Source organism: Stegostoma tigrinum, chromosome 13 (assembly GCF_030684315.1).
Source record: "Stegostoma tigrinum isolate sSteTig4 chromosome 13, sSteTig4.hap1, whole genome shotgun sequence".
Classification (NCBI taxonomy): domain Eukaryota; kingdom Metazoa; phylum Chordata; class Chondrichthyes; order Orectolobiformes; family Stegostomatidae; genus Stegostoma; species Stegostoma tigrinum.
In genome coordinates, this window is record NC_081366.1 from 13,835,322 (window position 1) to 13,859,803 (window position 24,482).

General features: G+C 49.4%; 1 protein-coding gene across 6 annotated transcripts in view; it reads left to right on the top strand.

Moving 5' to 3' along the window:
• faxdc2 (fatty acid hydroxylase domain containing 2) overlaps positions 1-24,482 on the top strand; it is a 48,278-nt gene that overhangs the window by 18,591 nt on the left and 5,205 nt on the right. Inside the window, exons 1-7 of one of the 6 annotated variants that reach the window (XM_059650588.1) lie at positions 7,976-8,067; positions 9,009-9,158; positions 13,203-13,252; positions 14,628-14,719; positions 15,305-15,408; positions 16,455-16,576; positions 20,626-20,831. In XM_059650588.1, the coding sequence (XP_059506571.1) occupies positions 13,205-13,252; positions 14,628-14,719; positions 15,305-15,408; positions 16,455-16,576; positions 20,626-20,831 (572 nt within the window). In that variant the 5' untranslated portion in view covers positions 7,976-8,067; positions 9,009-9,158; positions 13,203-13,204. Of the gene's footprint in view, positions 1-7,975; positions 8,196-9,008; positions 9,159-13,202; positions 13,253-14,627; positions 14,720-15,304; positions 15,409-16,454; positions 16,577-20,625; positions 20,832-24,482 lie in introns of those variants that run through there. The other 5 variants (XM_059650586.1, XM_059650587.1, XM_048543397.1 and 2 more) reach the window with 5 other exon arrangements.

The window sequence follows — 24,482 nt, forward strand, 5'->3', positions numbered from 1 at the left end:
CTCCCTCTGTTCAGTCCCTCCCTCCCTCCCTCCCTCCCTCTGTTCAGTCCCTCCCTCCCTCCCTCTGTTCAGTCCCTCCCTCTGTTCAGTCCCTCCCTCTGTTCAGTCCCTCCCTCTGTTCAGTCCCTCCCTCCCTCCCTCTGTTCAGTCCCTCCCTCCCTCCCTCCCTCTGTTCAGTCCCTCCCTCCCTCCCTCCCTCCCTCCCTCCCTCCCTCCCTCTGTTCAGTCCCTCCCTCCCTCCCTCCCTCTGTTCAGTCCCTCCCTCCCTCCCTCTGTTCAGTCCCTCCCTCCCTCCCTCTGTTCAGTCCCTCCCTCCCTCCCTCTGTTCAGTCCCTCCCTCCCTCCCTCCCTCTGTTCAGTCCATCCCTCCCTCCCTCCCTCTGTTCAGTCCCTCCCTCCCTCCCTCCCTCTGTTCAGTCCCTCCCTCTGTTCAGTCCCTCCCTCCCTCTGTTCAGTCCCTCCCTCCCTCCCTCCCTCCCTCTGTTCAGTCCCTCCCTCCCTCTGTTCAGTCCCTCCCTCCCTCTGTTCAGTCCCTCCCGCCCTCCCTCTGTTCAGTCCCTCCCGCCCTCCCTCTGTTCAGTCCCTCCCTCCCTCCCTCTGTTCAGTCCCTCCCTCCCTCCCTCCCTCCCTCTGTTCAGTCCCTCCCTCCCTCCCTCCCTCTGTTCAGTCCCTCCCTCCCTCCCTCCCTCTGTTCAGTCCCTCCCTCCCTCCCTCTGTTCAGTCCCTCCCTCCCTCCCTCTGTTCAGTCCCTCCCTCTGTTCAGTCCCTCCCTCCCTCCCTCCCTCCCTCTGTTCAGTCCCTCCCTCCCTCCCTCTGTTCAGTCCCTCCCTCCCTCCCTCTGTTCAGTCCCTCCCTCTGTTCAGTCCCTCCCTCCCTCTGTTCAGTCCCTCCCTCCCTCCCTCCCTCCCTCCCTCCCTCCCTCTGTTCAGTCCCTCCCTCCCTCTGTTCAGTCCCTCCCTCCCTCCCTCCCTCCCTCTGTTCAGTCCCTCCCTCCCTCCCTCTGTTCAGTCCCTCCCTCCCTCCCTCTGTTCAGTCCCTCCCTCCCTCCCTCCCTCCCTCTGTTCAGTCCCTCCCTCCCTCCCTCCCTCTGTTCAGTCCCTCCCTCTGTTCAGTCCCTCCCTCCCTCCCTCTGTTCAGTCCCTCCCTCCCTCCCTCTGTTCAGTCCCTCCCTCCCTCCCTCTGTTCAGTCCCTCCCTCCCTCTGTTCAGTCCCTCCCTCTGTTCAGTCCCTCCCTCCCTCCCTCCCTCCCTCTGTTCAGTCCCTCCCTCCCTCCCTCCCTCCCTCCCTCTGTTCAGTCCCTCCCTCCCTCTGTTCAGTCCCTCCCTCCCTCCCTCCCTCTGTTCAGTCCCTCCCTCCCTCCCTCCCTCTGTTCAGTCCCTCCCTCCCTCCCTCCCTCTGTTCAGTCCCTCCCTCCCTCCCTCTGTTCAGTCCCTCCCTCCCTCCCTCCCTCTGTTCAGTCCCTCCCTCCCTCCCTCTGTTCAGTCCCTCCCTCCCTCTGTTCAGTCCCTCCCTCCCTCCCTCCCTCTGTTCAGTCCCTCCCTCCCTCCCTCCCTCTGTTCAGTCCCTCCCTCCCTCCCTCCCTCTGTTCAGTCCCTCCCTCCCTCCCTCTGTTCAGTCCCTCCCTCCCTCCCTCTGTTCAGTCCCTCCCTCTGTTCAGTCCCTCCCTCTGTTCAGTCCCTCCCTCCCTCTGTTCAGTCCCTCCCTCCCTCCCTCCCTCTGTTCAGTCCCTCCCTCCCTCCCTCCCTCTGTTCAGTCCCTCCCTCCCTCCCTCCCTCTGTTCAGTCCCTCCCTCCCTCTGTTCAGTCCCTCCCTCCCTCCCTCCCTCTGTTCAGTCCCTCCCTCCCTCTGTTCAGTCCCTCCCTCCCTCCCTCTGTTCAGTCCCTCCCTCCCTCCCTCTGTTCAGTCCCTCCCTCCCTCCCTCTGTTCAGTCCCTCCCTCCCTCCCTCCCTCTGTTCAGTCCCTCCCTCCCTCCCTCTGTTCAGTCCCTCCCTCCCTCCCTCTGTTCAGTCCCTCCCTCCCTCCCTCTGTTCAGTCCCTCCCTCTGTTCAGTCCCTCCCTCTGTTCAGTCCCTCCCTCCCTCTGTTCAGTCCCTCCCTCCCTCCCTCCCTCCCTCTGTTCAGTCCCTCCCTCCCTCTGTTCAGTCCCTCCCTCCCTCCCTCCCTCTGTTCAGTCCCTCCCTCCCTCCCTCTGTTCAGTCCCTCCCTCCCTCCCTCTGTTCAGTCCCTCCCTCCCTCCCTCTGTTCAGTCCCTCCCTCCCTCCCTCTGTTCAGTCCCTCCCTCCCTCCCTCCCTCTGTTCAGTCCCTCCCTCCCTCTGTTCAGTCCCTCCCTCCCTCTGTTCAGTCCCTCCCTCCCTCTGTTCAGTCCCTCCCTCCCTCCCTCCCTCTGTTCAGTCCCTCCCTCCCTCCCTCTGTTCAGTCCCTCCCTCCCTCCCTCTGTTCAGTCCCTCCCTCCCTCCCTCTGTTCAGTCCCTCCCTCCCTCTGTTCAGTCCCTCCCTCCCTCCCTCCCTCTGTTCAGTCCCTCCCTCCCTCCCTCCCTCCCTCTGTTCAGTCCCTCCCTCCCTCCCTCCCTCCCTCTGTTCAGTCCCTCCCTCCCTCTGTTCAGTCCCTCCCTCCCTCCCTCCCTCTGTTCAGTCCCTCCCTCCCTCTGTTCAGTCCCTCCCTCCCTCCCTCTGTTCAGTCCCTCCCTCCCTCCCTCTGTTCAGTCCCTCCCTCCCTCCCTCTGTTCAGTCCCTCCCTCCCTCCCTCCCTCTGTTCAGTCCCTCCCTCCCTCCCTCCCTCTGTTCAGTCCCTCCCTCCCTCCCTCCCTCTGTTCAGTCCCTCCCTCCCTCCCTCCCTCCCTCTGTTCAGTCCCTCCCTCCCTCCCTCTGTTCAGTCCCTCCCTCCCTCTGTTCAGTCCCTCCCTCCCTCCCTCCCTCCCTCTGTTCAGTCCCTCCCTCCCTCCCTCTGTTCAGTCCCTCCCTCCCTCCCTCTGTTCAGTCCCTCCCTCCCTCTGTTCAGTCCCTCCCTCCCTCCCTCTGTTCAGTCCCTCCCTCCCTCCCTCTGTTCAGTCCCTCCCTCCCTCTGTTCAGTCCCTCCCTCCCTCCCTCCCTCTGTTCAGTCCCTCCCTCCCTCCCTCCCTCTGTTCAGTCCCTCCCTCCCTCTGTTCAGTCCCTCCCTCCCTCCCTCCCTCCCTCCCTCCCTCCCTCTGTTCAGTCCCTCCCTCCCTCCCTCCCTCTGTTCAGTCCCTCCCTCCCTCCCTCCCTCTGTTCAGTCCCTCCCTCCCTCCCTCTGTTCAGTCCCTCCCTCCCTCCCTCTGTTCAGTCCCTTCCTCCCTCCCTCTGTTCAGTCCCTCCCTCCCTCCCTCCCTCTGTTCAGTCCCTCCCTCCCTCCCTCCCTCTGTTCAGTCCCTCCCTCCCTCCCTCCCTCCCTCTGTTCAGTCCCTCCCTCCCTCCCTCTGTTCAGTCCCTCCCTCCCTCCCTCTGTTCAGTCCCTCCCTCCCTCCCTCTGTTCAGTCCCTCCCTCCCTCCCTCTGTTCAGTCCCTCCCTCCCTCCCTCCCTCCCTCCCTCTGTTCAGTCCCTCCCTCCCTCCCTCTGTTCAGTCCCTCCCTCCCTCTGTTCAGTCCCTCCCTCCCTCTGTTCAGTCCCTCCCTCCCTCCCTCCCTCTGTTCAGTCCCTCCCTCCCTCCCTCCCTCTGTTCAGTCCCTCCCTCCCTCCATCCCTCTGTTCAGTCCCTCCCTCCCTCCCTCCCTCTGTTCAGTCCCTCCCTCCCTCCCTCTGTTCAGTCCCTCCCTCCCTCCCTCTGTTCAGTCCCTCCCTCCCTCCCTCCCTCCCTCCCTCCCTCTGTTCAGTCCCTCCCTCCCTCCCTCCCTCCCTCCCTCCCTCCCTCTGTTCAGTCCCTCCCTCCCTCTGTTCAGTCCCTCCCTCCCTCCCTCCCTCTGTTCAGTCCCTCCCTCCCTCCCTCTGTTCAGTCCCTCCCTCCCTCTGTTCAGTCCCTCCCTCCCTCTGTTCAGTCCCTCCCTCCCTCCGTTCAGTCCCTCCCTCCCTCCCTCTGTTCAGTCCCTCCCTCCCTCCCTCTGTTCAGTCCCTCCCTCCCTCCCTCCCTCTGTTCAGTCCCTCCCTCCCTCCCTCCCTCTGTTCAGTCCCTCCCTCCCTCCCTCCCTCTGTTCAGTCCCTCCCTCCCTCTGTTCAGTCCCTCCCTCCCTCTGTTCAGTCCCTCCCTCCCTCCCTCCCTCTGTTCAGTCCCTCCCTCCCTCCCTCCCTCTGTTCAGTCCCTCCCTCCCTCCCTCCCTCCCTCTGTTCAGTCCCTCCCTCCCTCCCTCCCTCTGTTCAGTCCCTCCCTCCCTCCCTCCCTCTGTTCAGTCCCTCCCTCCCTCCCTCCCTCTGTTCAGTCCCTCCCTCCCTCCCTCCCTCTGTTCAGTCCCTCCCTCCCTCCCTCTGTTCAGTCCCTCCCTCCCTCTGTTCAGTCCCTCCCTCCCTCCCTCTGTTCAGTCCCTCCCTCCCTCCCTCTGTTCAGTCCCTCCCTCCCTCCCTCCCTCCCTCTGTTCAGTCCCTCCCTCCCTCCCTCCGTTCAGTCCCTCCCTCCCTCCCTCCCTCCCTCCCTCCCTCTGTTCAGTCCCTCCCTCCCTCCCTCTGTTCAGTCCCTCCCTCCCTCCCTCCCTCTGTTCAGTCCCTCCCTCCCTCCCTCCCTCTGTTCAGTCCCTCCCTCCCTCCCTCCCTCCCTCCCTCCCTCCCTCCCTCCCTCTGTTCAGTCCCTCCCTCCCTCCCTCCCTCTGTTCAGTCCCTCCCTCCCTCCCTCTGTTCAGTCCCTCCCTCCCTCCCTCTGTTCAGTCCCTCCCTCCCTCCCTCTGTTCAGTCCCTCCCTCCCTCCCTCCCTCCCTCTGTTCAGTCCGTCCCTCCCTCCCTCCCTCCGTCCCTCCCTCCCTCCCTCTGTTCAGTCCCTCCCTCCCTCCCTCTGTTCAGTCCCTCCCTCCCTCCCTCCCTCTGTTCAGTCCCTCCCTCCCTCCCTCCCTCTGTTCAGTCCCTCCCTCCCTCTGTTCAGTCCCTCCCTCCCTCCCTCCCTCCCTCTGTTCAGTCCCTCCCTCCCTCCCTCCCTCCCTCCCTCTGTTCAGTCCCTCCCTCTGTTCAGTCCCTCCCTCCCTCCCTCTGTTCAGTCCCTCCCTCCCTCCCTCTGTTCAGTCCCTCCCTCCCTCCCTCCCTCCCTCTGTTCAGTCCCTCCCTCCCTCCCTCCCTCTGTTCAGTCCCTCCCTCCCTCCCTCCCTCTGTTCAGTCCCTCCCTCCCTCCCTCCGTTCAGTCCCTCCCTCCCTCCCTCCCTCCGTTTAGTCCCTCCCTCCCTCCCTCCCTCCGTTTAGTCCCTCCCTCCCTCCCTCCGTTCAGTCCCTCCCTCCCTCCCTCCGTTCAGTCCCTCCCTCCCTCCCTCCGTTCAGTCCCTCCCTCCCTCCCTCCGTTCAGTCCCTCCCTCCCTCCCTCCCTCCCTCCGTTCAGTCCCTCCCTCTCTCTCTCTCTCTCCCTCCCTCCCTCCCTCCCTCCCTCCCTCCCTCCCTCCCTCTCTCCCTCCCTCCCTCCCTCCCTCCCTCCCTCCCTATTTCCCTCCCTCCCTCCCTCCCTCCCTCCCTATTTCCCTCCCTCCCTCCCTCCCTCCCTCCCTCCCTCCCTATTTCCCTCCCTCCCTCCCTATTTCCCTCCCTCCCTCCCTATTTCCCTCCCTCCCTATTTCCCTCCCTCCCTATTTCCCTCTATTCCATCATTCTCTCCCTCCCTATTTCCCTCTATTCCGTCACTCCATTCTCTCTCCCTTTCCTTCCCTCTTCCCCATTCCCTCTCTCTCACTTTTTTCACATTCCCTCTCTCTCACTTTTTTCACATTCCCTTCTTCCCGTCCATTCCCACCATCTGTACAATCAGTACCGCCCATCATGTTAATAAAACGTGAGGCTGGATGAACACAGCAGGCCGAGCAGCATCTCAGGAGCACAAAAGCTGACGTTTCGGGCCTAGACCCTTCATCAGAGAGGGGGATGGGGAGAGGGAACTGGAATAAATAGGGAGAGAGGGGGAAGGCGGACCGAAGATGGAGAGTAAAGAAGATAGGTGGAGAGAGTATAGGTGGGGAGGTGGGGAGGTAGGGAGGGGGATAGGTCAGTCCAGGGAAGACGGACAGGTCAAGGAGGTGGGATGAGGTTAGTAGGTAGCTGGGGGTGCGGCTTGGGGTGGAAGGGATGGGTGAGAGGAAGAACAGGTTAGGGAGGCAGAGACAGGTTGGACTGGTTTTGGGATGCAGTGGGTGGGGGGGAAGAGCTGGGCTGGTTGTGTGGTGCAGTGGGGGGAGGGGACAAACTGGGCTGGTTAAGGGATGCAGTAGGGGAAGGGGAGATTTTGAAACTGGTGAAGTCCACATTGATACCATATGGCTGCAGGGTTCCCAGGCGAAATATGAGTTGCTGTTCCTGCAACCTTCGGGTGGCATCATTGTGGCAGTGCAGGAGGCCCATGTCATCTAGAGAATGGGAGGGGGAGTGGAAATGGTTTGCGACTGGGAGGTGCAGTTGTTTGTTGCCAACTGAGCGGAGGTGTTCTGCAAAGCGGTCCCCAAGTTCCATCTCAGGCAACCAGCTTGTAACTGATGTCCATTTCAAGCCCACCGACTCCCACAGCTACCTAGAATACACCTCCTCCCACCCACCCTCCTGCAAAAATTCCATCCCCTATTCCCAATTCCTCCGCCTCCGCCGCATCTGCTCCCACGATAAGACATTCCACTCCCGCACATCCCAGATGTCCAAGTTCTTTAAGGACCGCAACTTTCCCCCCACAGTGATCGAGAACGCCCTTGACCGCGTCTCCCGTATTTCCCGCAACACATCCCTCACACCCCGCCCCCGCCACAACCGCCCTAAGAGGATCCCCCTCGTTCTCACACACCACCCTACCAACCTCCGGATACAACGCATCATCCTCCGACACTTCCGCCATTTACAATCCGACCCCACCACCCAAGACATTTTTCCATCCCCTCCCCTGTCTGCTTTCCGGAGAGACCACTCTCTCCGTGACTCCCTTGTTCGCTCCACACTGCCCTCCAACCCCACCACACCCGGCACCTTCCCCTGCAACCGCAGGAAATGCTACACTTGCCCCCACACCTCCTCCCTCACCCCTATCCCAGGCCCCAAGATGACTTTCCACATTAAGCAGAGGTTCACCTGCACATCTGCCAATGTGGTATACTGTATCCATTGTACCCGGTGCGGCTTCCTCTACATTGAGGAAACCAAGCGGAGGCTTGTGGACTGCTCTGCAGAACACCTCCGCTCAGTTCGCAACGAACAACTGCACGTCCCAGTTGCAAACCATTTCCACTCCCCCTCCCATTCTGTAGATGACATGTCCATCAAGGGCCTCCTGCAGTGCCACATTGATGCCACCTGAAGGTTGCAGGAACAGCAACTCATATTCCGCCTGGGAACCCTGCAGCCCAATGGTATCAATGTGGACTTCACCAGCTTCAAAATCTCCCCTTCCCCCACTGCATCCCAAAACCAGCCCAGTTCGTCCCCTCCAACCACTGCATCCCAAAACCAGTCCAACCTGTCTCTGCCTCCCTAACCGGTTCTTCCTCTCACCCATCCCTTCCTCCCACCCCAAGCCGCACCCCCAGCTACCTACTAACCTCATCCCACCTCCTTGACCTGTCCGTCTTCCCTGGACTGACCTATCCCCTCCCTACCTCCCCATCTATACTCTCTCCACCTATCTTCTTTTCTCTCCATCTTCGGTCCGCTTCCCCCTCTCTCCCTATTTATTCCAGTTGCCTCACCCCATCCCCCTCTCTGATGAAGGGTCTAGGCCCGAAATGTCAGCTTTTGTGCTCCTGAGATGCTGCTGGGCCTGCTGTGTTCATCCAGCTCCACATTTCATTATCTTGGATTCTCCAGCATCTGCAGTTCCCATTATCTCCCGCCCATCATGTGACCGCGCACCGCCAATCAGCCGCGAAGGCTCAGGGCACGTGGCTCCGCGCGTCCGCGTCAGGGGCGGGGGCGCGCGCGCGGGGCCTGACGCGAGCGGGGATCCGCCTCCGGCTGAGTCGGTGGGTGATTCGATGTCGTGCGGCCGTTGGCTGTGGTCGGGCACTGGTTACACTCGTGGTTTGCCTGATTGAGCACCGGTTAAGGCCAGTGCCTGCTGGTTAAGATAGTTAACTGACTCCTAGCCAAGGTAGTTAATTACTCGATTGAACACTGGTTAAGTTAGTTGATTGCCTGATTGAGAATGAGTTGATTGCTAGTTAAGTGGTAAATTGAAGGGGTAGAGCTCTTGTGGTGTGGTGGTGGTCCTGCCTCTGTACTAGGAGGCCTGGGTGCAAGATGCTCCTTGGCCTGCTGTGTTCATCCAGTTCCACACTTTGTCATCTTGGGTTCCAGCCTCAGAGGTATGTTAGACATTAGAAGCTATTTAATTGAGAAGGATCAGTTGGCTGGACAGCTAGCTTGTGACACAGAGTGATGAGAACGGTGCTGGCTCAAATCTGGCTGAGATTACCACGAAGGATTCATTTCATTAACTTCTTCCCTCACCTTGAGACATGGAGGACTGCCAGGTTAGAGCACTGCCAGTCATCTCTCATGAGAGCAGCATTATGATGCAGTAGGACTTGACCTCGTGTAGTTGAATGGAGCTGAGAAAGTTGGCTCAAAAACGTACAGCGTTAACATTTCTCGTCCCTAATGGGAACCTGGAGAAATCAGGAACCAGGTGGAAAAATTGGTGATTTTGAGAAGTATAGAGAGTGCAGTAGAAGTGTAAGAAATTGAATAAAGAATTGCCCTGAGAATAGAATAACCAGTGTGAAATATGATAGGACTAGAGAGAATACCAGGATAGTTAGAGACCGGTTTGTCCTAGCAGAATTTATGACTGAGATTCTGTTTACTTGCTTCCCTGAATTAGTTAATGTGTTAGACATATCCAGAATTGTTCACGCAATGTGCAAATATCAGCAATAATTTGATGCAAATTAATGTTTTATAGGATAGATTGTGCAAATCCTTTCAGGGCTGTCTGTAAGCCAGCCAGCCAGACGAGAGAGAGAGAGAGAGAACAACACAGGACCCTTATTTCACCAGGATCAAACAGACTGCTTCACCTGTAACAAGGAAGCTTTTTGCTCTGCAAGTCAAAAGATAAGATGCCACTTGGATCTGAGACAAGATAGACTGCTTCAAAAAGACAAAATACCTGTAAACCAGGTACAAAATAATTGACTGGAAATGAGGATCAAGGACTGTTTCCTATTTTAACTCTAAATGTTGTAGTTCAGAGTATGAGGCCATGATTTAGACAGTTTAGTCGAATGAGTTCAGTTGAATTTGATCATCTTTTTAACTGTGTTTCCTGTATTGTACATTGAATGCAGCCTGAGAAATAGCTGAATTTCACTTTCAAATGAGCCACTTTCCTGGTGATCTATTAGGATTCCATGCCCAGTCTGTACTGACCTCCGATTCAGTTCTACAATGGATACCACTGACCTTGGTGTGGAGTATTGCAAAGCAATGCAACCAGGGCTTTTAGCCCTGATCGCTGCCCACTGGAGAGTGTGCAAGTATCGGCATTGGGAAATGACTGAGGTGGCCTCAGTCGTGATGGTTTTCCCTTTCCAAAAGTCTGTGGACACTCTATTGTCGAGTAGATGAAGCACATTAGTGACCTGGGTCTGCAATCCCATTCCTGTCACCTACGGCGGTCTCTCTGTGAACTTTTTCAGGGATTCCGTGCGGTTGTACTTGTGTTGGGTTTCGTCTGTATGTTGTTGTAAAACAATCAGTTTCTGAAGTGAAGTAATGTCTGGTATAGAAAACAAGGATCAAGTGAATCCCTTGAACAATATAAAGGGAGTAGGGGCATTCTTAAGAGGAAAATCAGGAGGTCAGAAAGGGGATGTGAGATAGCCATGGCAAATAAGGTTGAGGATAATTCAAAGAAATTCCATAAGTATATTAAGAGTGGGAGAGAATAGGGCCCCTTAAAGATCAATAAGGTTACCTATGTGTGGACCCACAAGAAATGGGAGAGATACAATCTGAATGTTTTGCTTCAGTATTTATTATGAAGAAAGACATGGAAGCTAAACAACTCGGGGAAATAAATGTCGAATGTCTTGAAAACAGTCCACATTGCGGAACAGGAGATGCTGAAGGCCTTAAAAAGCATAAAGGGAGATAAATCTCCAAGACCTGATCAAGTTATCCTTGGACACCGTGCAAAGCTAGAGAAGACATTCTGGGGATTCTAGCAGAGATACTTATATCATCTATATCCACAGGGGAGGTGCTGGAAGTCTGGAGGTGGCTAATGTTGTACACTTATTTAAGAGGTCGTGTAAGGAGAAGCTTGGGAACTATAGACCTATGAAACTCACATTAGTAGTTTATATGCAGTTGGAGGGGATTCTGAGAAGAAAGGATTTCCATGCATTTGGAGAGGCAAGGACTAATAGGGATAGTCAACATGGTTTTGGGTGTGAGAATTTGTGTCTCACAAGCCTGATGAGTTTTTTTGAGGATGTGAACAAGAAAGTAGATGAGGGCAGAGCAGTAGACATTCTCAACATGGACTTCAGTAAGAGCCACAACAAGATTCTGCGTGTTAGACTGGTTAGTAAAGTTAGATCACATGGATTTCAGGGACACCTTACCAATTGAATACAAAATTGGCTTGATAGTAGGAGACAGAGGGTGTTGGTGGAAACTCATTTCTCGGACTGGAGGCTTATGACCAGCGGTGTTCACAAAGGTTAGTGCTGGGTCCATTGTTGTTTGTCACTTAGATAAATGATAAGGATGAGAATATAGGCAGCGTGATTATGTAAATTTGGAGATTACGCCAAAGCTGAAGGTATAGTAAACAGTAAGGAAGGTTATCTAAGATTACAAAGAGATGTTGATCAGATGGGCCATTGGGCCGAGGAGTGGCAGATGGAGATTAATTTGGATAAATGTGAGGTGTTACGTTTTGGTAAGATGAACAAGGGCAGGACTTAGGCAGTTAATGGTTGAGTCCTGGGGAGTGTTTTAGAACAGAGATCTAGGGATTCAGGTACATAGTTCATTGAACATTGCATCACAGATCGACAGAGTGGTAAGAAAGGTGTTTAGCAAACTTACCTTCATTGCTCAGACCATTGAATTTAGGAGTTGGGACGTCCATGTTGCAGTTGTACAGGACGTTGGTGAGGCCACTTTGAGTATTATATACAGTTTTGGTTGCAATGTTAGAGGAAGGATATTATTAAATTGGAAAGGGTGCAGAAAGGATTTACAAAGATGTTACTGGGACTAGAGGGTTTGACTAATAGTGCGAGGCTGAATAAACTGGGACATTTTTCACTGGAGCTTAGGAAGTTGAGGGTGACCTTATTGAGGTTTATAAAATCATGAGGGCACAGATAAGGTGATTGGCAAAGTTCGTTACCCTAGGGTGGGGGATTTCGAAACTAGAGGGCAACGTTTTAAGATGAGCAGAAAGATTTAAAAGGGACTTGAAGGGCAATTGTTCACACAGAGGGTGGTTTGTGTATGGAATGAACTGCTGGAGAAAGTGCTAGATGCAGGTGTGGATAAAATCTTTAAAATAAATTTGGACAGGTACATGAAAAGGAAAGGTTTAGAGGGATGTGGGCCAAAGGCAAATGGGACTAGTTTAGTTTGGGAAACTTGATTGGCATGGACGAGTTGGACCAAAGGGTCTGTTTCCATGCTGTGTGACTCGATGACTCTATTACATAGAGGAGCATTCATTTAGATAGCACTTTATTACATCCCAGAGTACTTTACAATTCGTTGATTATTTTTGTCAGCAATGTAACAGTCAGTTTGGCAAGCAATCATAAAGAATAAACAATTAGTTTCGGCACTAAATGTACAGCAGGACACTGGGTGGTGTTATCTGTCGTGGGGTGTTTTATATCTTGTGGACTGTGGTGTTGAATCATTAATTTTTTTTTTGTTTTTCTACTTCTTAGTAAGAAGGATTGTAATATTTAACTTTTTAACTTGTTTTCCTTATTTTTTTGCTTTATACCTAAGATGGCATCGTAAGTGGCAACTTGTAAACTTTTCACTATACTCATGCGAGTACATGTGACAATAAACCAAATTCAGCTCAGTCTCCCTGAAAGAGTAAAGTGGTTTTAATTTAATGTTTTATCTGAAAGCCGTTCAACAGTGCTGCACTCACTCAGCGCTCCCCTCCCATGATGTGGCATAACCCCTTGCTGCTGCCCTTTTGGTGTTGTCCTCCTTCGCTGGCCCTTTCGATGATGCAATGTTCCCTCATCGCTGCTGCCCCTCCCTCGGTGCGGCGCTCCCCCTTGCTGCTGCCCTTCTGCCAGTGCGGTACCCCTGTGTTTGCGCTGGAGTGTTCGTTTAGATTTTGTGCTCAATGCTGTTGAGATGGCTTGAATCCAAAATCTCTTGACCATGCTTTAATGTATTTCATTGGTCATGTGCTTGGGAATATCCTGTCTTCAAGCAAGAGTTTGGAAACTATCATTTCCAATCAGCTGATGAGCTGTTGCGGTGACCAACTGCAGTACATGATCAACATTAAGAGGGATCTGGTCCTAGAAGAGAGAATCTCCCAAATTGGTGTCAGAGCCATGCATACTCTCTCTGAGCCAACTTATTAAATACTAAAAATGGGAAAGGAATCAGTCATTGTTGACAAGAAGATTGCTTGAATCTCTGTGTCTCACTGAGGTTTAATCTTAGTGCACACTGTATCGTCAATCTCTGAAGCCCCATTTCCTAACTCCAGCCTAGAACCATTATCCCCGACCTTGCTGACCCATACCAATTTCTGTTCCAGTTAAAGATTAATTTTCAACATTCTCGATCCTTGTGTTCAGATGACGTCACCACTTCCTAATTTTGTGTAGCCTAACGCTCCTCTGGGATCTATCTGTCCCATTGATTCAGCCCTCTTGAGCAGCCCGCACTTCAAGAGCTCTGCTATTGGTGACTGTGTCTTCAGTCCCCTAATGTCTGGAAATTACTCCAAAACATCTCTCTGTCTCCTGTCTTACCTCTAAAATTACCCAGAAACTCCTTTGTACTGTTGAAACTTTACACAGAACAAGAAAGGTTGTACTCTGAAATCACCTACTGTTTGGTTAACAATTTTCTGCTAAATTTCAGTCGTTGGTATTTTTGCTTTGTGTTTGGCAGATGCAAGGTTCAAGTGATCAGCCTAATTCTGCGAAATCACAACTACGGGTAAGGAGCCGCTAACCCTTTCCATTCTCTTTGTTAAACAGGTGAGCTGAGCAGCGTGCAGTGAGGGTGTCTATGTATGTTGTCCAGGGCACAAGAATGAGTCAGAGATGTCTGGGAATACTGCTCAGTATGGGTAGTCTTTCAATTCTGTGTTCCTAAAGATGTGCTGTACTGTTCTAAGGCAGCATGAATTAAAGGTCTTCCTCCTCTCTGGGACCAGTTTCCTCTCAACATTGGTCACTGTGACCACAATATATCTGTTGACGGGAGTCTGTGGTTGGGTAACTCCTATCGAAGCTGTGCAAAATAGCACGGATGCACAGAAGTTGAATATAAATCAGAAGATTTTGGAAATACTCAGCACGTCTTGTTAGCGGTTGTGGGGAATGAGAAACAAGTTAACTTTTCTGGTCTGTGACTTTTCAGGTTTTGATAAAAGGCCAAAGATTTGAAATGTTAACTCTTTCTTTCTCCACTGATGCTGCCCAGCCTGCTGAGTACATTTGAGTACTTTACTTTGTCTTTATTTCAGATTTGCAGCATTCATTGCTGAGGTGGTTTATGACTCCTAAGAGATGGGGTTACTGGAGTACAGTGTGATAATGGCGTGAGTGCAGAATAGATAGGAAATGTGTGTGTGAGACATTAAAATCATGTATTTGTGATCCTAATAAGTCATGTGTGTTTTTTGCCACTTCTGTGTAAAACTAGCTACAACACATGGCATTTGCGAGTCCACAGCTAACCAGGGAAATCTACAAGTTTACTGGCAGTGACATCCTGCTCGTTGCAGAATATGCTGTTGTTACCACAAGATCAGTGGCTTGATTTGAATTTCAACATTTTATACACAATTCTTGTTGTACTAAGCACTTGAACAGTTGGGCTTTCTTTGGTCAGGGCAGGCTAAGATTTTAGAAGTTTAGACTGAACACCATTTCTCCTGATACAAGTTTGGACTCTTGATTGTCCTTCTATGCCATGGTAAAATATTTAAAATAACAATATTTTTAATGTAAGATAACAAACTGTGGAGCTGGATGAACACAGCAGGCCAAGCAGCATGTTAGGAGCACAAAAGCTGATGTTTCGGGCCTAGACCCTGGCATCTGTCTTGTTCCTGTCTGTGTGTTTCGATCTTTGTTTCTTGTAAAATAATTAAAAATGAATAATAAGCAGAATATTTCCTAATTTGATGCCTGAGAACTTATAAGATGGCAATGACACTGTTCTGTATACCAGATATCCCATAAGTCTGATGCTGGAATGCAATTGGCACTGAAAAGGTTGGAACCGACTTGATAAAGGCTGTTAATTCTCTGTGAACACCATTCCTTTGACATTAATTTTGACCCTGTTGTTACATGGTTTGTAGGAGAAACATGTCTGGGATTCTGTGAAAAAAGCTGCCTTCATCCTGGGCTCAGGACTCTTCGTGTTTGCAGCCTTCAGGAACACTGTGACCTGGTAAGTTGACAGAAGGAGGATGGGCCTGGAATTAGCACACAGCTCCAGTCATATGTTGCAGAAAGACAAATTCATGTCCAAACTCATTAATAGCAGCTCTCTAACGTGTGATCTCTATCTCCCTGTCAATTTCTTTGCCTCTCGCTCTCACTTCCTTTTGTGTTTGTGTGCCTCACTTTCCATGTATAGTAGTATTGGAGGAGAGGAGAGTAAGTCTTTGTGCAATGCTGAAAACTGTGACTAGGCCTGCTACACATCTGCCCTTGATCACAATGAAAAGTAAGTGCTGAGGGGTCTAAGTGAAGCAGACTAGCCGTCACTCATTTCATATTGTCATATCAGTCTCTTTTTTTAATCTCTGGACTGCGTATGTGGGACATAGTAACTAGTACATTAGGTGTGTTTGGGCACACGTGTGTGTATGTATACTATTGCGAGGTGTCATTTCTCTTGGACAGAACTGAAAGTTATGATGCAGCGAACTGGCATTTGTTGTCCCACAATGATCCCACTTCTACTGAGACAATTTGGCAGTAGCAGCCAGGATGTGAATGATTTGTGAAATTATTTTCCAACATTTTTCAGGCATTTGCAGCAGTTCTGGGGAGCTTCCGGGGACTTCTGGCAGTCACAGTGGGGAAAAGCGCACAGTTACTTCCAAGGCAATGAATGGGTTCTCTTCTTCCTCGGTGAGTACTGTGAGGTGCAGCAGATTATATTGGGTTAATGCAGCAAGTTGTTGCATGTTATAATGAGCATTCCATTCAATTAATGAACATGGTGGGTTTCCTTCACAAGATGAACAGGACTAGTGTCTATGTGAGCAGAGTTTTCATCAGTTCTGTCCAGTATTCTTATTACTTGTTCCATTTACCTTGATTCAAGAAGACACGCTCCAAACAAATATGAGAGAATTCTCAGAATTTTTAACTTCTTAAGAAGGGCAAAACTGTGATGCAGTAGGAATGAGAGAGAATATTAAGTGTTATCGGTCAGGTTTTAAAAAACCGTCATTTATGAGTAAACTCACCATAGTCATAAGTGGACCGCAAGTCTGCACTCCCATTAGATGGTGACTTAACCAGAGAGTTGTCATGCTGCAGGCAAGAGGAGAGGCTGGGAAGGAGAAGTTGTCATGGTAACCTCAGCCAGTGCAGGAATTGAACCTACACTCAGTATCACAAATTAGCCATCCAGCCAACAGAGCTACAAAAGGGAGCCTGAAGGAATTGGACATCAGACAACAGAAGGTAGGAGGGCGAGTTTTGAGAAGATTTGTAGCTCAGGTTGAGGTTCTGGATGTGAGTTTGCTCTCTGAGCTGGAAGGTTAGTTTTCAGACGTTTTGTCACCTTTCTAGGTAACGTCATCAGTGAACACCAGCGCTTCGTCGGAGGCTCACTGATGATGTTACCTAGAATGGTGACAAAACGTCTGAAAACTAACCTTCCAGCTCAGCGAGCAAACTCACATCCAGAAGGTAGGAGGGCTGAAGGATGCGAAGAAGATTAAGGTACAGTGCTTTCAAACAAAAATTAAACAGTTATATCAGAGCAAGTATGGAGGCTGTCCGATATTTCCCAGTCCCGGAATTTTTGGGTTCCAAGAATGGCTGGCTCCACTGTCTCTGAGGGGTCGGTTTTCCAAGATTTCTAAGTTTCTGGGATTTGCTAGTTCCCAGATTTTGCCAGAATTCATTCCAGTGTCAGTCCTGAGTGAGTTGTCTTTCTGTCCCAGGTACCATGGTGATTCCGACTATGTCCTTCTGGATTTTGAACGGGCTCCTTCTGATTGTGGATGCCACAGGGAAACCTCAGCTGATTACACGCTACCGGATTCAGAGGGGCAGGAATGACCCGGTCAGAGTGGCTCTTTTAGCTAAGAACAATTAAGTAACTTCTGCTGAATTGCTGTTTGGAAAAAAATTACTGTCTTTTCACCTCTGTGCATTTATGGAATTTATCTTCAGTTTGTATACAAAATGGTCAGAAATATAGAGTGGACAACCAGAGACCTTTTCCTCGGGTGGAGGTAGCTATTACGAGGAGACATTGTTTTAAAGTGAGTGCAAGTAGATATAGGGAAGACATCAGAGATAGGCTCTTTACTCAGAGAGCGGTAGGGGCTTGGAAGGAATTGGCAGAGAGGGTAGTAGAGATGGCCTCATTAGGGACATTTAAGCAGCTATTAGATAGGCACATGGATGATAGTCTAAAATAGGATTGGAGGTTAGAAAGACCTTAGGATTAGAGTGAAAGTTCGGTACAACACTGGGCCAAAGAACTGTACAGCACAGTACAGGTCCTGTGTTCTGTGTTCTTGTCTCAGGTGCAATGCAGTTCTCTCTCAAGTCTATGTGAGACTCCCTAATGAGTGGATTCGTGCCTGTTGGGTGTAAACATGGAGCAGCTAACATTTGGGATATTGAACGAATGACGAAAACCTTGTCTTTTAAACCCCTCCCATCATTTAAAGAATCATCAAATCAGTACACAGGGACATCTTTGAGCTGTTTTCCCAGATCTTTCTGCTTTTATGTCAAAACTGCTTATTTTGGGAAGTTGCTGGTCGTAAGATTACAAACCGAATGAGATGACTCAGTTGTCACAGCACAATGTAGATGGCATAGGTTTAAGGTGAGAGAGGAAAGATTTTAAAGGGACCTAAAAGTGACATTTTCATGTAGACGGTGGTGTGTGTGTAGAATGAACTGCTGGAGGAAGTGGTGGAGGCTGGTACAATTACAACATTTAAAAAGGCATCTGGATGGATTTATGAATAGGAAGGGATTAGAGAGATATGGGCCAAATGCTGGCAGATTGGACTAGATTTATTTAGGGTATCTCATCGGCGTGAACAAGTTGGACCAAATGGTCTGTTACAATGCCGTATAGCTGTATGACTCTATTTACCAAGTCCAAAAGCAAAATATTTCGAATGCTGGAAATCCACAATAAAAATGTAAAATACCGAAGGCAAGACAGCGTCTGTGGAGAGAGGAACAGAGTTCAACATTTAAGGTCAGTTACCTTTTTTTTGTTAAAACGACCTGTTGAAATGCTTACTCCACAAATTATCTGCCTTCAGCATTTTCTACCTTTGTAAGAACCCAGGCTTGTGTGTTCAATAACCAATCTCTGTCAATCCATTGTAACTGGGTGTTACAGATTCTGTATAAAAGAATTACTCACTGATTGGAACAAGAGAGTTTGAAACTTTACTACTGCAGATATGGTTCAGCAACCCATACTTTACTGTGATTGTCTCAAATGTAGGAGCAGCAGTTTCTGACATCTGGAGTGTAATGTTGGGAAACAGCAGGACAACAGTAAAGGGTAATATTGGGTAAAACAGGGTAACGTGGGGTAACAGAATGAGGTACTGTTGGGTAATGTAGGTATTGTGGGATAATAGTACATGGAAACACAGCATGCAGAACACATAGTTACTAACAGGCTAACAATAATGGCTGTCAACACAGTGTGGAGCTGGAGGAACACAGCAGATCAGGCAGCATTGGAGGAGTAGGAAAATTGACATTTTGGGTTTTCACTCTTCATCAAGACTGGGGAGGGGTGAAGGGAGCTAGAAAAGAAATGTGGGTGGTAGAACTGGGTAAATTAGATTAGATTCCCTACAGTGTGGAAACAGGCCCTTTTCCCAACAAGTCCACACCGCCCCTTGCAGCATCCCACCCAAACCCTATAACCCACACGCACGCCTGAACACTACGGGCAATTTAGCATGGCCAATCCACCTAGCCTGCACATCTTTGGACTGTGGGAGAAAACTGGAGCTCCTGGAGGAAACCTACGCAGACACGGGGAGAATGTGCAAACTCCGCACAGATAGTTGTCCAAGTCTAGAATTGAACCCAGGTCCCTGGCGCTGTTGAGGCTGCAGTGCTACCCACTGAGCCACCATGCCTCCCACGTAGGTAGGTGGAATGGTGAAAGGTGGATGCAGGTAACCTTTTCAGCGCCGACATCTATTTCAAACCCCCCAACTCCCGTAGCTAGAGATAATGGGAACTGCAGATGCTGGAGAATCCGAGATAACCAGGTGTAGAGCTGGATGAACTCAGCAGGCTAAGCAGCATCTTAGGAGCACAAAAGCTGATGTTTCGGGCCTGGACCCTTCATCAGAGAGGGTCTAGGCCCGAAATGTCAGCTTTAGACTCTCGTAGCTACCTTGACTACACCTCCTCTCGCCCACCCTCTGGCAAGCATGTGATCCCTTACTCCCAATTCCTCCGCCTCCGCCACATCTGCTCCCAAGATGGAACATTTCACTCCCGGATATCCTAGATGTCCTCCTACTTTTAAGGACTGCAACTCCACTCCCCACCCCTTTTACTTGCATCCACCTATCATCATCCCACCTACCTTTTCCAGCCCCACCCTCCCCATTTGTTTCTGAATTCCCTTCCCTACACTGACCCCCCCCCCCCCCCTGCCAAATCCTGATGAAGGGTGTAAACCTGAAACATTGACTTTCCTGCTTCTCTGATGCTGTCTGACCTGCAGTGTTCCTCCAGCTCCATACTGTGTTGACTCTGACTCCAGTGTCTGCAGTTCTTGCTTTCTCTGACAATAATGGCTGCCTAGGGTAATGTTAACGCACAGAACATAAACAATAGCCAAATTGTTAGCAACCATTACCATTTAGACGAACCCAAGATCTTGGTGTTGGCTCAGCAGTCTTTGAAAGCAAGTTTTTAAAAACCAGAACACAGACAGAAAGCTAAAAGCTTACATGATTTCAGGCAGGAGTTTGATATAGCTTTTGAAGCTAAAGGAATCAAAAGAGATAGGGGTAAAAGTGGGAGCAGGCTATTGAGTGGAATGATCAGCCATGATCATAATGAGTGGTGGAACAGGCTTGAAGGGCTGAATGGCCTACTCCTCCTATTTTCTATCTTTCTTTGAAAGACAATCACGCAGCTGATTGGAAAGCAAGGATTGATTCACTGTTACCTGTGAGTACAGACTATGATTATATTTTCAAATCTTCTGTGCTGCTTTCGTTGTGTTAGTATATGTTTAGATCTTGGATCTGATCGAGATCAAGCAGAATTGTGAAGCACACATTTTATTTGTTTTCCTCACTCAAATAAATTCCATATTTGCTGAACCATAAAACGTACAATTTCTTCCTGGAAAGAAATTGTCATTACTGTTCGGGTCTGAAGAATGTCCAAATCTTTTCTACATACTACGTCGTTAAATCTCAGTACATCTTATGTTGTGACAAAAAAGGTTTTAATTAAACTTTGCCTCTCCCAGCATAACTGTGGGCTCTGTTTGGAAACTGAAAATTCAAGAGAAACATTGCAAGTGTTTCTTTTTCTCTTCATTTATTTCATTTTTCATCGGGTTGTATGGCACAGATGCTGACCAGAAATCTTGAATGAATCTAGTCCCATTTTGCCAGCATGTGGCCTATATCCCTCTAAACTCTTCCTATTCATATATCCAGCCAAATGCATTTTAAATGTTGTAATTGTACCAGCCTCCACCGCTTCCTCTGGTAGCTCTTCCATACGTGCACCATCCTCTCTGCGGAAAAGTTGCCCCTTAGGTCCATTTTACATGTTTCTCCCCTCAACTTTCTATACCCTCTAGTTTTGAATTCCTCTACCGTGGGGAAAGGACCTTCAGTATTCACCCTATCCATATCATAAACCTCTATAAGGTCACCCCTCAATGTTTGATGCTCCAGGGAATGTAGCCCCATACTGTTCACCCTCTCCATTTAGCTCAAACATTCCAACCCTTCTGTTTGTAACAATCAAGGAGGAACTTTTTTTTTGAGAACTGGCTGGAACAGAAACAGAAAACAAAATAAAGGAGGCTCCATCACATGTTCTGACTGGTTACTATTGGTGATCTTGCCTTGTGTGTCACAGGTGGAACCTGCTAAGCTTCAGCAAGCCATCAGGACAGTTGTATTTAACCAGATTTTCCTGTCGCTCCCCATGGTAGTGGTAATGTACCCTATCATGAAATGGAGAGGTAATCCTTGTGGCACTGAGCTCCCCACTTTTCACTGGGTCCTGCTGGAGCTCTGCTTCCTTGGGCTGCTGGAAGAGGTGTTTTTCTACTATTCTCACAGGTGAGCTGGACGCTCAATGCAGCACTCTGCTGCATTGTATCTTAACCCACACCAAGTTCCATTCACTCATCACCTCTGTTGCTTGCTGGCCTACAATGACTTCCAGTGTCGTCACACCTTAAGTCCAAAATTCTCATCCATATTCACAATCTCTACATGGACTCACCCTGCCTCTCTCTAACATCCTCTTCAAATTCTGGCCTCTTGTGCATCATTCAGTTTTAATCATTCTGTGATCATGCCTTTATATACCTGAACCTTAAGTTCTGGGATTCCGTTATGAATTCTCTGACACTCTAAACACCTCCCACCCTTGCCTCTTTGTAAAATCTCTTACAACTTCAGCAAATCCTTTGAATCACGTCTCCTATTATTTCCTTTGTGGAGCTCAGTGTCAGATCTTTGTTTGATCTATCCACCTGTGAAAAAGCTTGGGATATTTTGCCATGTTAAATGCCCTAATTAAATGCAAGTTTTGTTTCTGCCATCTGGCCAATGGGGCGGGGACATAACAGCCTCGCCAGACCAATGTCAGAATGAAGAATAAATTGCAACACCTTTATTTGCAGTTTTTTTCTGTGGAGGAGAAAATGGAAAAAGGAATATGAGGAGAGGGTGGGTGAGGTAGGGTTCGAGGAACTTGGGGAGAAAACGTGTGGGTGGACTTGAGGGGTTTGGGGAAAAGCCATGTAGGATTGAGCAAAAATCCCCATAGTCTGAAATACTGGACCAAAATCCTGGTTTTGCAAATAACTGATAAAAGTTTAAATAAAAGAGACAGCTGGGCTTTGCTTTGGGAAGATTACACAGACAGCTTGGAACCATTGTTCAGCCCAAAAATCCAGTTCATAAACCATTGTAAAAGAACAAACAACCAGGGCTAACACTGTAGACTGAAACTAACTTTTACTCTTTGGGCTATGGAGTCTATACACATTATGGAGATACCAAGACATTCAACTTCATTCAGTATTCATTCAGAGAGATATTGGGCATTCAACCTCAAAGTACATTTTCACCCACTCCTAACCATCAGAAAGCCAACTGCCTCAAAAGGGAATACCAGAATCACAGTGGATAACACAGATAAGGGGGTACACAGTCTGTATAACTGCTAGCCCTGATCTGAAAGGGAGAGAGAGAACCTTTTCAACAAAAAGCACCTGCAGGAACAGCTTTCCCACAGTTTCCAGCCCCAGCAAAAGCAGCTTTGGAAACAAGAATGGTGGCTCAGTGGTTAGCACTGCTGCCTCACAGTGCCAGGGTCCTGAGTTCGATTCCACCTGCCGGGTGACTGTCTGTGCAGAGTTTGCACATTCTCCCCGTGTCTGTGTGGGTTTCATGCGGGTGCTCTGGTTTCCTCCCGCAGTCCAGAGAAGTGCAGGCTAGGTGGATAGGCCATGCTAAATTGCCCGTAGTGTTCAAGGATGAATGGGTTATAGGGGAATGAGTCTGGGTGGGATGCAGTGCAGGTTGGTGTGGACATGTTGTGCCGAGGATTCTATAAACTATTAATTATAAGAACTACAGGGGGATCCCAATGAGCTATGGCCCGAGAGCTATCTGCACCGCTATCTCTGGAGGATCCCGAATCAATCCTGAAATGTACCAACACAGCCCTGCTCCACAACAGGGAAACCAACAGCAACGGACCCCGACCAGTAGACCTGATAACTGATGACCTCCAAAACCCACTGACTTGACTGACAAGGCCTCAGACATGTCCTGAGCTGAAAATGGGCTCACAAAACCCCCCACTGCGTAAGAAAAAGCCGAGTACTCGCCCAGTAAATCCAAAGCGTGTCTACCACATCAGCAGACTCAACCCAGACTGAAGGCGTACACCATCCGAAGTCCTCAGTGAAGCACTAGTCACGGCAGATGGGAACGGCCTACTGTATTTCAAAATCGAGTTTGTCTTCAGTGGTGAACTTACATTCTTGATATCCCAAAGTATCTAACCTAGCTAGCAGGGAGGAGAAGGTGGATAGTGACAGTGCAGGGCACCCCAGGGTGAGGGAGTCTGATTTAAAGTGTCCATGATTAAAACTACTCTTTAGTTCTAATAGTAGTTAACCTGCGTTTGATTTAATAGCGTCTTTAAGTACTGTCCTCAGTACAATCGATTATGTCGGTTGCAGTGTCTTGTATTTTTTTAAAATTTTCTTCTAATATACTCACCTTTGCATTTAATAAATGCAGAAATTCTTTTGCCCTTGGAACACCTGCTACTGCCTTCCTCACGTCACATTCGTAAATTAAGTCCAGTGTCAGAACTGAGGATCTGGGTGTGATTCGCACCACCTAAAAATAAGCAAATTACTGATCACAGACCAGAATCCCTACAGATTCTGTAGGGGTTCTACTATATGGTCAGTAAAACTGTGATGATATTTTTAGGTGGTTCACGTCACACCCAGATCTCTGGTTCAGACACTGGACTTAATTTAGGAATGTGATGTGAGGAAGGCAGTAGCAGGTGTTCCTAGGGCAAAAGAATTTCTGTGTTTATTAAATGCAAAGGTGAGTATATTAGAAGAAATTTTAAAGAACACAAAACAGTGACACTGACACAATCGATTATACAGAGGATAAAACTTAACCTGTGTTTGATTTAATAGCATATTTAACTGCTATTAGAACTAAACAGTAGTTTTGATCACAGACACTTTAATCAGACTCCCTAACCCTGGGGTGCCCTGCACTGTCACTATCTACCTGCTAGCTAGGTTAGATACTTTGGGGTCTCAAGATTATAAGCTCACCATTGAAGACAAACTCGATTTTGAAATACAGTAGGCCGTTCCCACTTGCTGTAGCTGGTTTTTCAGCGAGGACCGCGGATGATGTAGGCCTTCAGCCTGGGTTGAGTCCGTTGACGTGATAAGGCACATTTTTGATGTATTGGGTGAGTACTTTTGGTTTTATTACTTTTATGGTGGTTTTTGTGAGCAGGTTTTCACCTCCAGGATGTGTCTGAGGCCTCGTGGTGTTGGTCGGGTCAGAGGTTGCCGGTTGTCAGGTCTGCAGGCCGTGGCTGGTTCCTGGCAGTTGGAGATGGCTGTAGGGATCGTTCTCTTGTGCAGTAAGCTCTCTGGAGTCCTTCTGGTGGGAGCTGTCGAGGTAGCATTGCTCTTCTTTTCAGGTGTTATCTGGGCATGCAACTATACTAAATTGCAGGTCTCTTTGCACCGAATCTGTGCTCCCCAATTGTGTTGCTGTTGCCCCGTTTTGTGGTGAATTCACTTCCTGATAGTTCAGAGTAGGTGTAAATGGATTTCGATGGGAATGGAATCTCATGTATTTCTGCACATGAATATTGGTTGAAGTTTGATGTCTTGGTATCTGTAAATGCGCCATGATGTCGGGGGTAAATTGGTTTCTCAGATCGGGTGAATTTAGAATTGAGTTGTGAATTAGATTTTTTTTTAAACTGAACAATGGGTTCCAGGCAGCTGTCTCTGTGACTATGTATTTCCCCAGAGCATAGCCCAGCTGTGATTTTTATTATTATGTTTTTAAAAGTTTGTTAAAAGTCCAGGATTTTGGTCCAGTATTTCAAATGATGGAGAGTTTTGCTCAATCCTACAGTTGAGGAGAATGGTTGGTTTATAAAAGTTGGGGAGGATTTGTTGTGGGTTTAATAGCATT